At 42.9% G+C, this 15,655-nt stretch overlaps 1 protein-coding gene across 1 annotated transcript in view; it reads right to left on the reverse strand.

Moving 5' to 3' along the window:
• LOC143803852 (mucin-5AC-like) overlaps nucleotides 1-15,655 on the reverse strand; it is a 394,146-nt gene that overhangs the window by 70,546 nt on the left and 307,945 nt on the right. The window contains exons 19-21 of the mRNA XM_077281617.1: nucleotides 15,100-15,146; nucleotides 11,199-11,293; nucleotides 3,637-3,788 (exon numbers count right to left, since the gene is read on the reverse strand). Of these exons, the coding sequence (XP_077137732.1) occupies nucleotides 3,637-3,788; nucleotides 11,199-11,293; nucleotides 15,100-15,146 (294 nt within the window). The remainder of the gene's footprint in view (nucleotides 1-3,636; nucleotides 3,789-11,198; nucleotides 11,294-15,099; nucleotides 15,147-15,655) is intronic.

Below are 15,655 nucleotides of genomic sequence, written 5' to 3' on the forward strand. Positions count from 1 at the left end.
ACCCCATTCTTGTGCAGCCAGACGTATCGAAACCTTTTGTCGTGGAAGTCGATGCGTCTGAGGTTGGTGTGGGGGCGGTGTTGTCACAAGGCTCATCCTTGAGCGAATTGCGTCCTTGCGCCTATTTCTCCAAGAAACTGTCGTCTCCCGAACGTAACTACGATATCGGCAACAGGGAATTGTTGGCAATCAAGTTGGCCTTTGAGGAATGGCGACACTTCTTGGAGGGGTCGGTTCATCAGTAGTGTTGAGCGATACCGTCCGATACTTGAAAGTATCGGTATCGGAAAGTATCGGCCGATACCGGCAAAGTATCGGATCTAATCCGATTCCGATACCCGATATCAATACAAGTCAATGGGACTCAAGTATCGGACGGTATTCCTGATGGTTCCCAGGGTCTGAAGGAGAGGAAACTCTCCTTCAGGCCCTGGGAACCATATTAATGTGTAAAAGAAAGAATTAAAATAAAAAATATTGCTATACTCACCTCTCCGACGCAGCCTGGACCTCACCGAGGGAACCGGCAGCGTTCTTTGCTTAAAATGCGCGCTTTTACTTCCTTCCGTGACGTCACGGCTTGTGATTGGTCGCGTGCCGCCCATGTGGCCGCGACGCGACCAATCACAGCAAGCCGTGACGTAATTTTCAGGTCCTCAATGCCTAATTCTAGGCATTCAGGAATTTAAAATTACGTTCCGGCTTGTGATTGGTCGCGTCGCGGTCACATGGGCGACGCGACCAATCACAAGCCGTGACGTCACGGGAGGCAGGAGACGTGCGCATTTTTAAAATTACATCATGGTTTGTGATTGGTTGCGTGCCGCCCATGTGACCGCGACGCGACCAAACACAGCAAGCCGTGACGTAATTTCAGGTCCTGATGCCTATTTCTGCATTGAGGACCTGAAATTACGTCACGGCTTGCTGTGATTGGTCGCGTCGCGGCCACATGGGCGGCACGCGACCAATCACAAGCCGTGACGTCACGGAAGGAAGTAAAAGCTCGCATTTTAAGCAAAGAACGCTGCCGGTTCCCTCGGTGAGGTCCAGGCTGCGTCGGAGAGTTGAGTATAGCAATATTTTTTATTTTAATTCTTAATTTTACACATTAATGTTGTTTCGATGCCGATACCCGATACCACAAAAGTATCGGATCTCGTTATCGGAATTCCGATACCCGCAAGTATCGGCCGATACCCGATACTTGCGGTATCGGAATGCTGAACACTATTCATCAGGTTACTGTTATTACCGACCATAAGAATTTGCTTTATTTGGAGTCTGCCAAGCGTCTATCTCCCAGGCAGGCTCGCTGGGCATTGTTTTTCACGCGGTTCAACTTTGTTGTTACTTACAGACCTGGGTCTAAAAACACTAAGGCGGATGCTCTGTCCAGGTGTTTTCCAGGGATAGAACCTCGGGAGGATCCAGTACCCATCCTTCAAAAGGGTGTTGTGGTTTCGGCTCTCACAACCGAGGTTGAGGCTGAGATTGCCGAGGCCCAGGAGGAGGTACCATCTGAGCTTCCCATCAACAAATCGTTTGTACCGCTTCATCTCCGCTTAAAGGTTTTGGCAGAGCATCATGATGCTGTCCTGGCTGGCCACCCAGGGGTCAGGGCCCAAAATCCAACAGGACGTGGTTTCATATGTGTCAGCTTGCACCACGTGCGCTAGGGCTAAGACCCCCCGTTCCCGTCCTGTTGGCACACTACTTCCTCTCGAGGTACCTAGTAAGCCATGGACGGAGATTTCCATGGATTTTATCACTGACTTGCCCTCCTCAGCCGGGAACACGGTCATTTTGGTGATTGTTGATCGGTTCTCAAAAATGTCGCACTTTGTGTCTTTGCCTTCGTTGCCTAACGCTAAGACTCTGGCTCAGGTATTTGTGCAGGAGGCATGGGGTTCCGTCTGACATCGTTTCTGATAGAGGTACTCAGTTTGTGGCAAAAATTTGGAAAGCGTTTTGCTGACGGCTGGGGATCAAGTTGTCTCATTCTTCGGCGTTTCATCCTCAGTCAAATGGTCAGACCGAGCAAATGAACCAAAATTTGGAGCAGTACTTACGCTGCTTTGTTTCTGATAACCAGGAGGAGTGGTCGACATTCCTTCCTTTGGCTGAGTTTGCCATCAATAATCACCGCCAGGAGTCTTCTGGGGAGTCTCCATTTTTTTGTGTTTACGGGCTACATCCTCAATCTTGTACTTTGAGTCAGGGGGGCTCTTCCGGCGTCCCGAGGTAGACCAGTTAGAAGCACAACTGTCATCAGTCTGGAGGAGAGTTAAACAGCGCTTGCTGAGTGTGGGTGCTAGGTACAAACGTGTGGCTGACAGTAGGCGTGTGCCAGGTCCGGACCTGAGTGTGGATGACTGGGTGTGGTTATCCACAAAAGACATAAGACTCAAAATACCATCCCTTAAATTGGGTTCAAGGTTTATTGGTCCATTTAGGGTCACCGCCGTCATTAACCCAGTAGCGTACCAATTGGAGTTTCTAACGGTGTATAAGATACACAACGTGTTCCACAGATCTCTTTTAAAGAAGGTGGTGGGTTCCATGGACGCGGCGCCGATGCCACCTCCAGTCTTGGTGGATGGTAATTTGGAATTTGAAGTCTCCAAGGTGGTTGACTCTCGTGTAGTGTGCCGCACTTTACAGTACTTGGTACACTGGCGTGGTTATGGGCCTGAGGAGAGGTCTTGGGTACCAGCCTCGGACATTCATGCGGATCGGCTGGTCAGTATGTTTCACCGCCGCCATCCGGACAAGCCGGGTCTTATAAGTCGTGAGGGCCCTGGGGTCCCTCGTAGATTGCGGGGTACTGTCATGTCAGACGCTGTTCATACTAGGGCATTCGTCAGACAGCGGTAATTCCGCTTTTGTCCACTATGCGCTCAGTGGCGTCGGCTAGTTTTTATCTAGCTGGTCCGGGGTAATTTAGCTGGTGCTCGGATTGGAAGCTGGGTCACGCCCACTGCCTTTAAATAGTTCTTCTGAACATTGGGCGTTGCCGATTATAGCTTCTGTCTTGTGCTTGGTTATCTCGGTCTGGAGTGGTGGTCTAGGAGAAGGAGTTTCGTATCTGGTGGTGTATTTCCCTTTGTCGTACTTTCTCCTTCCTTTATTTGTATTTGTTTTGCCCTGTGCATTTATAGTGTATTCTTGTGTGACTGCGGCGTGGTGCATATTTTCTGTTATCCTTGTTTGTGCTAACTGTGGGTATTGGTGTGTGGTCTCGTCTCTGGGTAGTGGGTGCAGGTTTCAGCCTAGGGTTGAAACAGGAGACAGGGTGAGGGTGGAGGCCCAGACATGCACACCATCAGTGTAAACTCTGGGAGAGGGTCAGTCAGGGTTTCCCAGAGTTGAGGGAGATCGCAGGGGCCTGGGTTATTTGCTCTTGCCTACCTAGGTTTCCCGTGACAGCACCACAATGACATGCCGTCACCATAGTTATGGCCTAGAAAATTACCTTATTTAAATATATATATATATATATATATATATATATATATATATATATATATTTTTATCATATAAACCTGATTTAAATAATATATCATTTGATTACAATACTTTTCCACTCGTTACAATCCCACCATAAAACTATCAAAAGCTAAAAGCTACACATACCAGGTGTTACACTTGACTTGGATCTCCTGTCCTGAGTTATACATAGCTCCATTGTGTATACAGGGACAGTTGTCTGCTGTAATGCATCCTCCATGGTCATCAGATACAAGTCCAGGAGGGCAGACGCAGCCTGGTATACAAGTAGTGGAATACTGGGGAATCCAAACAGAACAATTACAAAAAAATGTAAAAATGTAATGTTTCTTTTTTGGAAAAAGATATTAGACAATACATTTAGATTAAATGACAGTTGATGTCTTAATAATAAGACAAAAAAAAGAGCATGAACCGCACATCCCAAAATCATACGTTGATCTAAAGCCGCTAGGCAAAAATTTATATGCTGAACATGAGGTTTTCAGTTTAACATTCTGATCAGACTGTATGAAGCCCACTGCCACTTCACGGCAAACCTCGTAGTGGGTCCTAACGCCCTAATGGAGCGGAGCCGTGCGGCGACCACCGCCGCAGCGGCCATGCACCAGCAGGGCAGACGGCCTGTTGCCCCACAGCTGTTGCTGTGGCTTTGTGCTGGTGGGGCGGCGCGGTCTGGAGTCATGGGGGCTCAGTCTCGCAGCATGGGTGCTGTGGGGCAACAGGCCGTCCGCCCTGCTGGTGCATGGCCGCTGCGGCGGTGGTCTCTGCACGGCTCCGCTCCGTTAGGGCGTTAGGACCCACTACGAGGTTTGCCGTGAAGGGGCAGTGGGCTTCATACAGTCTGATCAGAATGTTAAACTGAAAACCTCATGTTCAGTATTTAAATTTTTGCCTAGCGGCTTTAGATCAACGTATGATTTTGGGATGTGCGGTTCATGCTCTTTTTTTTTGCACAAAGCATGTACTTGTCTTTTTTTGGACCAGCACTCCTCCCATTTGGCTCAGGTGATTTTAATTAGCAGGAGACTGCAAAGTAAGGGGTCTAGCCCATTTTGGCTCTGACTGAAGAGCTGGAGGAAGGTGAGTTTAAATGCTCCTTTTCATTTTGGTGCTGGTGCTGTGTGGCGGCCATTGTTGCTGTGGCTTTGTGCTGGTGGGGTGGCGTGGTCTGGGGTCATGGGGGCTCAGTCTCGCAGCATGGGTGCTGTGGGGCAACAGGCCGTCCGCCCTGCTGGTGTTGTGAATTCTGTTTGTGGGCTCCCTCTGGTGGTTACTGGTGGGACTGGCTGACTTCTGTCTTGTATTTCCAGTGCACCTGTTCCCATCAGGAAATGGGAGTTTCCTATATTACCTGGCTTCTCAGTCATTCTAGTGCCGGCTATCAATGTTACCAGAGTTCCTCTGTTGCTTTCTACCTGCTCCTAAGTCTGCTGAGTCAGCTAAGTTGGATCATTTGTATTTTTGTGTTTGTTTGTCCAGCGTGCATTTATATGAATCTTGCTGCTGGAAGCTCTAGTGAACTGAAATGACCACTCCGGTGTCATGAGTTGATATCGGAGTTAAGGGAATTTCAGGATGGTATTTTGTAGGGTTTTGAGTTGACCGCAAAGTCCCCTCTTGTATTTTCTGCTATCTAGTTAGTGGGCCTCTCTTTGCTGAACCTGTATTCATACTGCGTACGTGTTTTCCTCTCAACTAACCGTCATTATATGTTGGGGGCTACTATCACTTTTGGGGTTTCCCTGGAGGCAAGCCAGGTCTGTGTTTTCCTCTATTAGGGGTAGCTAGATCTCCGGCTGGTGCGAGACATCTAGGGATAACACGCAGGTATGTTCCCCGGCTATTGTTAGTTGTGCGTTAGGTTCAGCATCGCGGTCAGCTTAGATTCCATCTTCCTAGAGCTAGTCCTGATTTTGATTATGTCCCTGCCTTTGGGAATCATGACAGTATAGCCGGCCCAAATGTGTTAAAAGTATTGGCTGAAGAAAGAGAGAAAAGAAGTTCCTGACACCTTTTTTTTTTTTTTTTTTCTCTGAAGTTCTGTCTAGCCATAATTGCAGTCTGCTGCTTTCCTCTCTTCTTAATCCCTGAATGGCTCAGGTTTCAGCTGTTGAGAAATGGATATCCAGAGTTTAGCTTCAAGTCTGAATAATCTTGCTTCTAAGGTGCAAAATATACAAGACTTTGTCATACATGCCTCTATGTCTGAACCTAAAATTCCTATACCAGAGTTTTTTTCTGGAGATAGATCTCGTTTTTTGAATTTCAAGCACAATTGTAAATTGTATCTTTCTCTGAGATCTCACTCCGCTGGAAACCCCGCTCAGCAGGTTAAGATTGTTATTTCCTTGTTGCGGGGTGACCCCCAGAATTGGGCATTTGCATTGGCACCAGGGGATCCTGCGCTGCTCAATGTGGATGCGTTTTTTCTGGCGCTGGGGTTGCTCTATGAGGAACCTAATTTGGAGATTCAGGCTGAAAAAAGCCTTGATAGCCCTTTCTCAAGGGCTTGATGAAGCTGAAATATATTGTCAAAAATTTCGAAAATGGTCTGTGCTTACTCAGTGGAATGAGTGCGCCCTGGCGGCGAATTTCAGAGAGGGTCTCTCTGACGCCGTTAAAGATGTCATGGTGGGGTTTCCTACGCCCACAGGTCTGAAGGAGTCCATGACAATGGCTATTCAGATTGACCGGCGTTTACGGGAGCGCAAACCTGTGCACCATTTGGCGGTGTCCTCTGAGCAGACACCGGAGAATATGCAATGTGATAGAATTCTGTCCAGAAGCGAACGGCAGAATTACAGGCGTAAAAATGGGTTGTGCTTCTATTGTGGTGATTCTGCTCATGTTATATCAGCATGCTCTAAACGCACAAAAAAGGTTGATAAATCTTTTGCAATTGGCACTTTGCAGTCTAAGTTTATTTTGTCTGTGACTTTGATTTGTTCGTTATCTTCTATTACCGTGGATGCCTATGTGGATTCTGGCGCCTCCCTGAGTCTTATGGATTGGTCCTTTGCCAGGCGTTGTGGGTTCAGTCTAGAGCCTCTGGAAGTCCCTATCCCTTTGAAGGGTATTGACTCTACACCACTGGCTAGGAATAAACCACAATACTGGACACAAGTGACTATGTGTATGACTCCAGACCATCAGGAGGTGATTCGCTTCCTTGTGTTGTATAACTTGCATGATGTCTTAGTGCTTGGATTGCCATGGTTACAAACTCATAACCCAGTCCTTGACTGGAAAACAGTGTCTGTGGTAAGCTGGGGATGTCAGGGGGCTCATGGGGAGGTACCTTTGGGTTCCATTGCTTCATCTACTCCCTCTGAGGTTCCGGCATTTTTGTCTGACTACTGTGATGTTTTTGAGGAGCCTAAACTTAGTTCTCTCCCTCCTCACAGGGATTGCGATTGTGCTATAGATTTGATTCCTGGCAGCAAATTTCCTAAGGGTCGCTTGTTCAATCTGTCAGTGCCTGAACATGCTGCTATGCGAGAGTATATTAAGGAGTCCTTGGAAAAGGGACATATCCGTCCATCCTCGTCTCCTTTGGGAGCAGGTTTTTTTTTGTGGGTAAAAAAGATGGTTCTCTGAGGCCTTGTATTGATTATCGGCTGTTGAATAAGATTACAGTCAAATACCAGTATCCTTTGCCACTATTGACCGATTTGTTTGCTCGTATTAAAGGGGCAAGGTGGTTCTCTAAGATTGATCTTCGGGGTGCGTATAATTTGGTGTGGATTAAGCAGGGAGATGAGTGGAAAACTGCATTTAATATGCCCGAGGGCCATTTTGAGTATTTGGTAATGCCTTTTGGTCTTGCTAATGCCCCTTCAGTCTTTCAGTCCTTTATGCACAATATTTTCCGTGAATATCTGGATAAATTTATGATTGTGTATTTGGACGATATTTTGATTTTTTCGGATGACTGGGAGTCGCATGTTCAACAGGTCAGGAAGGTTTTTCAGGTTTTGCGGGCCAATTCTTTGTTTGTGAAGGGTTCAAAGTGTATTTTTGGGGTTCAGAAGATCTCTTTTTTGGGGTACATTTTTTCTCCTTCTATTGAGATGGATCCTGTCAAGGTTCGGGCTATTTGTGATTGGACGCAGCCTACTTCTCTGAAGAGTCTTCAGAAATTCTTGGGCTTTGCTAATTTCTATCGTCGATTCATAACTGGTTTTTCAAGTGTTGCTAAGCCTCTGACTGATTTGACTAAGAAGGGTGCTGATGTTGCCAATTGGTCCTCTGCGGCTGTGGAGGCCTTTCGGGAGCTTAAGCGCCGCTTTTCTTCTGCCCCTGTGTTGCGCCAGCCTGATGTTTCACTCCCTTTTCAGGTCGAGGTTGATGCTTCCGAGATTGGAGCTGGGGCGGTTTTGTCGCAGAGAAGTTCCGATTGCTCAGTGATGAGACCATGTGCGTTCTTCTCTCGAAAATTTTCGCCCGCTGAGCGAAATTATGATGTTGGTAATCGGGAGCTCTTGGCTATGAAGTGGGCATTTGAGGAGTGGCGTCATTGGCTTGAGGGTGCCAGACATCAGGTGGTGGTCTTGACTGATCACAAGAATCTGATTTACCTTGAGTCTGCCAGGCGTCTGAATCCTAGACAGGCGCGCTGGTCGTTGTTTTTCTCTCGGTTTAATTTTGTGGTCTCGTACCTGCCAGGTTCGAAAAATGTGAAGGCGGATGCCCTTTCTAGGAGTTTTGAGCCTGACTCCCCTGGTGATTCTGAGCCTATGGGTATCCTTAAGGATGGGGTGATATTGTCTGCTGTCTCCCCAGACTTGCGACGTGCTTTGCAGGAGTTTCAGGCGGATAGGCCTGATCGTTGTCCGCCTGGGAGACTGTTTGTTCCAGATGAGTGGACCAGTAGAGTCATCTCGGAGGTTCATTCTTCTGTGTTGGCAGGCCACCCTGGAATCTTTGGTACCAGAGATTTGGTGGCAAGGTCCTTCTGGTGGCCTTCCCTGTCTCGGGATGTGCGTGCTTTTGTACAGTCTTGTGATGTTTGTGCTCGGGCCAAGCCTTGCTGTTCTCGGGCTAGTGGATTGTTGTTGTCCTTGCCTATTCAAATGGGGGCTCAGTCTCGCAGCATGGGTGCTGTGGGGCAACAGGCCGTCCGCCCTGCTGGTGCATGGCCGCTGCGGCGGTGGTCGCCGCACGGCTCCGCTCCATTAGGGCATTAGGACCCACTATGAGGTTTGCCGTGAAGGGGCAGTGGGCTTCATACAGTCTGATCAGAATGTTAAACTGAAAACCTCATGTTCAGTATTTAAATTTTTGCCTAGTGGCTTTAGATCAACGTATGATTTTGGGATGTGCGGTTCATGCTCTTTTTTTTCTTTTTGCACAAATGATGTCTTAATAATTTTGACATTTCTAGAAAGTGTGAAGAGTGGTATGAAGATTATATTGGCAATTTCTGGACCTTACCCAACATTGTGGGGATATTTTATTCTTTGGGAAGCTTTTAAGTTTTTGAGATATAAGGTAATTCTTTTCTGTAATGACAGTTATATACTTTTTCAGAAATCTTTCTGTATCTATTATTTTTACTTTTAAAGATCTCTACTTGCAATAATTCATTAGATACTTGCATTGTTTGCTTCTAGTGGCCATCTAAGAATACTACAGATGTTCACACAAGGTCATGACATGGCCACTAAAGATTTTTATCCAAATTTTTAGCTTTTTAGCTCATCATTGGTTTGGTATGCTATTCTGTACCTCCTCCCAGGAGCTCTGTATTCTCAGATTGGATTCACCAAATGAAAAGAAGGGCACGCTCAGCCACCACTTAACATCAATGTCAAATGTAACCTCCATTAGGTGCATTTGATGCCCTTCTGGGAATAATTAACTAGTGTTCTGACCCAGCTTTTTCCTTGTTCATGTTTTGAAATATCCCCTAAAGACTCAAGCCGATTTCATTTGGGACACTTTGCCCATTATTCTACCTGACCTCCAGGACCATGACCTGGCTATGAGTGACTACACTTTTGTATTAGATTTTGTTCAGAAACTGATTTTCTGGTTCTTCTTCAAACTCTTTATTTTTATCTCCCGAGCTCTCTCCAACAGTCTACAGCTACTCTGCAGCCATAAATTGGGGCAAAAAAAAGAGAATCCTGTATAAGGGTTCAAGGGTGATCCAAGGAGCTGACAGATTGTTACACTACTGGTATGCTTGTTTTTTCTTCTATAAAGCACTTTTTTACAGATAGGGTATAATTATTTATTTTTCACACTTAGTGTGATTTATTACATTGTTTATATTTATTTAGATATATTTTTGCACATATGGGAAAATTCATAAAAACTGTAATTCTATACTTCTTTAAAGTGGCATCAAATGCTTGAAGAATTCCTACATAGTATTTGTTTTTCTGTTACGCCAATTGCAGTCTTTAAGTATTTGGTCAGTATTTTACATCACTATTTGTAAGCCAAAGTCAGGAGTGGGTGGAAAATGCAGAAGTGGTGACGGGTTTCTATTATACTTTTCGTCTGATTGTTCCACTCCTGGTTTTGGCTTAAAAATCTTGATGTAAAAAAGTCACCAAATATTCAATGTGTACATGCAGCCAGTAGCCGTACAGTTAGGTTTCACTTACACTATGAGGTTTTTGATGTTGCAGATTTTCTCTAACATTTCTGCACCTATCATGTGAATTAAGTCACTTGTGCTTTTTTCACTGCATTTTTAGTGCATTTTTTACACTGCTTTTTTCATCTTTTAGCATTCATATTAAACAAAACTGTTTTCTTTTACGATACTACTTTAGATTTTCTTGAACAAAACTTTATAGATATGTTCATGTGTGGAGTACATGCGTATTTAGTGGTAATCCGCAGTATTAACACACTAAAAACCACATGCGTTTTTTCCTGCAGAATTTTACATCTAATGCAAGTCTATGGTGGAAATCTGCACATAAAACTCATTGTACCCGCAAGAGAAATTGACATACTGTGGATTTCAAACAAACAATGCAGGTCAGTTTACTCTGCGTAAAAAAAAGAAACAGTGGGTGTGAGATTTCTATAAATCGCATCCACTTTGTCAAACTTTATGTCGCTTTGAATTTTACACTTTTTTGTGAAAATATGCAGCATCAAAACCTCACCAAAAACTCGTAGGAACTTAACCTTAGGGAATGTGAACCCTGAGCCTTTTTATGGAGTTGAAGCGTTTCTGCTCATTTTCTTTGTAAACATGCCCTTAAAATTTTTTAGAGTGTCTAAAAACAATGGATGTTTTTTAACTTAAAGTATTGTATTTTTTTCTAAATCATACAAGAACGCTTTAAAATAGAATTTATGTTTATATCCATTAGCATTTAGCATTAATTAAATTTTACAACATGACCTATTTAGTGGAATTGTATGGAGTTTAATTAAATAGACATATTAGATGAACGTAATTTTATTTTTGTTTCAATTTATTTTTTCCTTTATTTTCTTTTTATAAAATCACATAACATTATTGATTTTCCTCAATAAGAGATATTCCTCAATAATATGAAAACAATATATTTTCACTTTCGATGAATACAAGCAGAGATCTTGAAAAATGTAAGAAATTAATAGCTAAATGATAGCTTTAGAAAGCAACAGAAATCATTTAACAAGAATAAACTTAACTTAAACTAAAATAGCCCATTTTTTATTTTTGTCATACTCACACAATTCATTTCTAGAGTCTGACAACTTTTGGCACACTCTGCTCCTATGGCTGCTTGAGAATTACAGCTAACAAAAGTCATTGGTAAATTGCATTCTAAAAAGTGAGGGAAAATAATAAGAAACTGTAGTTCAAAGGCTATTATATAACTAGATTACAGAATGTTACAGGACAGAAAAAAATACATAGTTAATTTTCTGTTTTAATACATTGCAGGCAGATTGCTAATTCAAGATGGTAACATCATGTCTCAGAGTTCAATAGCTACTCATCTTAAAATACTGAAGATATGAGAGGGGAAGGAAACAACCACAGTTGTACATTCATTGACTGTCTAATGTTTCTTTTGTATGCAATTTTTCTTTTTACAAATAACTATTCCTCTTTATAGAAAAGAAAGTAAAACAGCACTCCAAAGTTTCTTTGAGAATTTTACAAGTGAAATCCAGTTCATTAAAATGATTGTGTATCATTAGCATAGAGTATCAATATTAAAGGGGTTCTCTAGGAATTGAAAAATGAAAAAATAAAAAAGTGTCATTGTAACTACATTTCTAAATACTCAAACCAGCCAATTTTTTTGTTTTGGGTTTTGGTTTTCCTCCTCTCTTACAGAGGGCCATAATAAGTTAATTGTTCACATAGATGTACAATGACTTTGTTTTTATGTTGGATGAGCTGTATTTTTTTATGATAGCATTCATTTTATTATACATTATACTGGCAAAATGGAAAAAATCCAAGTGAGGTGAAATTTTGAAAATTAAAAAACTGACAATTACTAATTTTGCCTTTCTACCAAGTTGATCCTTCTCTTTTCCATTACGTCTCTTACATTACTTGATTATAAACTAACTAGCTGAATCCATCTAAGCTCTATGTAGAAAAAGGAGATCAATTTCCCCTGCATGACCCATCACTGTGAAGTCCTCAGCAAGGGGGAGGAGTGGAGCAGCTGGGCCAGGAATTGAAGAGGAGGATGACTTTTGCAGACAAAGTAGACTTCTGTTTCTATCTAGAGTTTAAAAGGATTCAACCATTCTGTTATTAATTATGTGATTTCATAGACCCAATGAAAAAGAGAAAAATTAATTGGGTAGAAAGGTAAAATGAGCAATTGTAAGTACACCTTACTATATAATATGATGACTGCAATATACTAGGAGGATACAAATGTTGATGGTATTATGACTGAGTCCTAACTATCAGACTGGGATGAACAAATCAGGGGAGATGCTGAACCTGCACACAACAGGTTTGTATACAGACTAGACAATTCCTACCCTCTCCCAGATTTGTCCCTGCCTAACTGCAGCAGTTGGCAACTCTAAAATTATGCAATGGCACCCCTACTCATCAGCGGCTGATCCTGAGTGTCCTTAACTGCTCCCTCAATTACCGTATATACTCAAGTATAAGCCGAGATTTTCAGCCCAAATTTTTGGGCTGAAAGTGCCCCTCTCGGCTTATACTCGAGTCATGATCGGTGGTGGGGTCGGCGGGTGAGCACTGTCATATACTTACCTAGTCCCGGCGATCCTGGCGCTCCCCCTGCCTGTCACACTGTCTTCGGTGCCGCAGCCTCTTCCCCTGAGCGGTCACGTGGGACCGCTCATTAGAGAAATGAATAGGCGGCTCCACCTCCCATAGGGGCGGAGCCGCCTATTCATTTCTCTAATGAAGCGGTGCCGGTGACCGCTGATAGAGAAAGAGGCTGCAGCACCGAAGACAGGCAGGGGGAAGGAGCGGGGAAGACAGGCAGGGGGAAGGCATATAGTGTGCGTGGCGCCCTCTGCCTGATCAGTCAGTGCGGAGAGACGCCGGGAAGATGGCGCCGAGGAGCTGCAAGCAAGACAGGTGAGTATGTGTTTTTTTTATTGCAGCAGCAGCAACAGCTATGGGGCAATAATGGACGGTGCAGAGCACTATATGGCACAGCTATGGGGCAACGGTGCAGAGCACTATATGGCACAGCTATGGGGCAATGGTGCAGAGCACTATATGACACAGCTATGGGGCAACGGTGCAGAGCACTATATGGCACAGCTATGGGGCAACGGTGCAGAGCATTATATATATGGCACAGCTATGGGGCAACGGTGCAGAGCATTGTATATATGGCACAGCTTTATGTGGAGCATCTATGGGGCCATAATTAACGGTGCAGAGCATTATATGTGGCACAGCTTTATGTGGAGCATTTATGGGGCCATAATGAACGGTATGGAGTATCTATTTTTAATTTTGAAATTCACCGGTACCTGCTGCATTTTCCACCCTAGGCTTATACTCGAGTCAATAAGTTTTCCCAGTTTTTTGTGGCAAAATTAGGGGGGTCGGCTTATACTCGGGTCGGCTTATACTCGAGTATACACGGTATACACAAAGTGCAACGCAAAACCTCAACAACAGAATGGAATGCACAAAGACAGAGGCTGGGGCATGGCTAAAGACATGTTGACACAGTCATAAATAAAGGACAGAAGAAAAGGAAGGGACCTCAAAAGAGCTTTTGTATAAGTGAAAATCCCCAGACCCTGAATGTAATAACATGGGAATAAATCGGAGAAGGGGAATATGGAAACAAACAGGAGAAGTGATAGAGAAAACTTCAGCAAGATAATCCTTCACTGGGCAGCTGTGACTCCAATCATTCATCTAAGTTGGAATATAGTCAAGAAAGACTGCATGTGCCAGTAGAGTATAGATAGCCCCTCTCAAGATGTGATAGGACAAACCAAAATGAGGAAGTGGAAATACTTGCATAGAAGCAACACACAACATCAAAGACAAGAGCATTATCAACAATTGGACAGATACCACACAAGCTGTGGTCCAACAGAAAGGGAAACTGACCCACAGCCAGAACTCACCGGATTAAGTCAGCTCATAGCCTGACATCATGATTCACCATATCAGCACAATTAGATACAAAACTTGTCCAGTTTTTATTATTATTATTATTATTATTTTAGTGGAGTAAAAATTCAGAAATGTGTAAAAACAACTTTTTTTTGCATTGACAATTTTTGAGATTCTTATGTTGATGGAGCTGATAGAGGGCTCGTTTTTGTGGGGAAAGCTAACATTTCTCTTAACATTTTTGGAAATACAACATTTTGATTGATCATAGCAAAAAAATAATTCTGTTTTTTTAATTTTTATCAATGTATTAACATTGATAAAATACAGTTTTTTATACAGTTTTTATCAATGTATTAACTATTATTACATTTTAATAGATTGGACTGTTATGGACATAACAATGCCATATATGTGATTTATATTATTTTTAAATCTTTTTATTAAAGGGGGAAAATGAGAATGATTCAGATTTTAAATTTTCCATATATATATTTTCAAAGTTTTTTTAGTTTTTAATTTATTTTTTAGTCCTCTAAGGCAGGGGTGGGGAATCTTTTTTCTGCGAAGGGCCATTTGAATATTTATTCTATCCTTTGGGGGCCGTACAAAGTCCACGCACAAAGTGCATCTTCCATGGGTCCACTCATCCCTAATCAATACTAAGGAATTCCTGAAAACATATCCTGCTCTTGGCTCTTGAGGACAGGAGTTGGGGAGCAGTATGAGCAGTCACTGCACTATACTGCTTTTCTTGCTTGCTGTGACACATTTACAGTGGCTATCTACAACTGCCACACTAGAGGGGGCTCAAATAGCCATATTAAAAAAATAACATATTTCTGGGCTTAAAAGCAGAATGATGGGCATTGATGTGTATTGATGTGGATTGTAGTGAATTTGGTGAAACCCTAATAGGCACATTTAGAGTTTCACCCTTCAACGCTTTCAACTTACTATTTCTGTTTAAGGCACTGAGAACTATGTAAAATACTATAAAAAATACATATGATGAAATTAAGATTGAAAACATATTTTACCTTTAACTGGAGGTCCCACGCAGTTTAATTTTCCTTTCTTACAGACACTATGTAAGTAAAAAGAAAATCGAATATCCTAATAAATGTTAATCCATTATTTTACCTATATTCTTACGAAATGTAACTGGTTGTTCTTTGTAGTCTAATCACCATTCTGACTAAACTTTTTTTTATGTAATAGATACAATTTTCAATAAATTCATGTCATTTTTTTAGGCCAAACAGGGCAATTACACTTGCCCCATTCATTTGCCACTCAATCTTTCATTCACTCTTTAAAGTGATGGGTTATCTCTCAGCATTGATCTTCAGAAGCACACCACTTCCCTGCCTCACAGCTTCCTGTTTGAGGGCGGGGGAGCAGTGTGCTTCTGATTCACTTGATTCATTGACAAGTCTGACAATTAGCATTTCTTATCTGCTGGCCTGAACTGTGTGCACTCTATTGCTAATGAAGAGCACAGTGGCACTGAATTTGGCCATATCCAGGTATGTGTCCAGCTTCAGAGCAGAGCTTGCAAGCTGTGAAGAAAAAAAAGAGCTTGTATGTACTGCG

Source organism: Ranitomeya variabilis, chromosome 2, assembly GCF_051348905.1.
Source record: "Ranitomeya variabilis isolate aRanVar5 chromosome 2, aRanVar5.hap1, whole genome shotgun sequence".
NCBI classification, from domain to species: Eukaryota; Metazoa; Chordata; class Amphibia; order Anura; family Dendrobatidae; genus Ranitomeya; species Ranitomeya variabilis.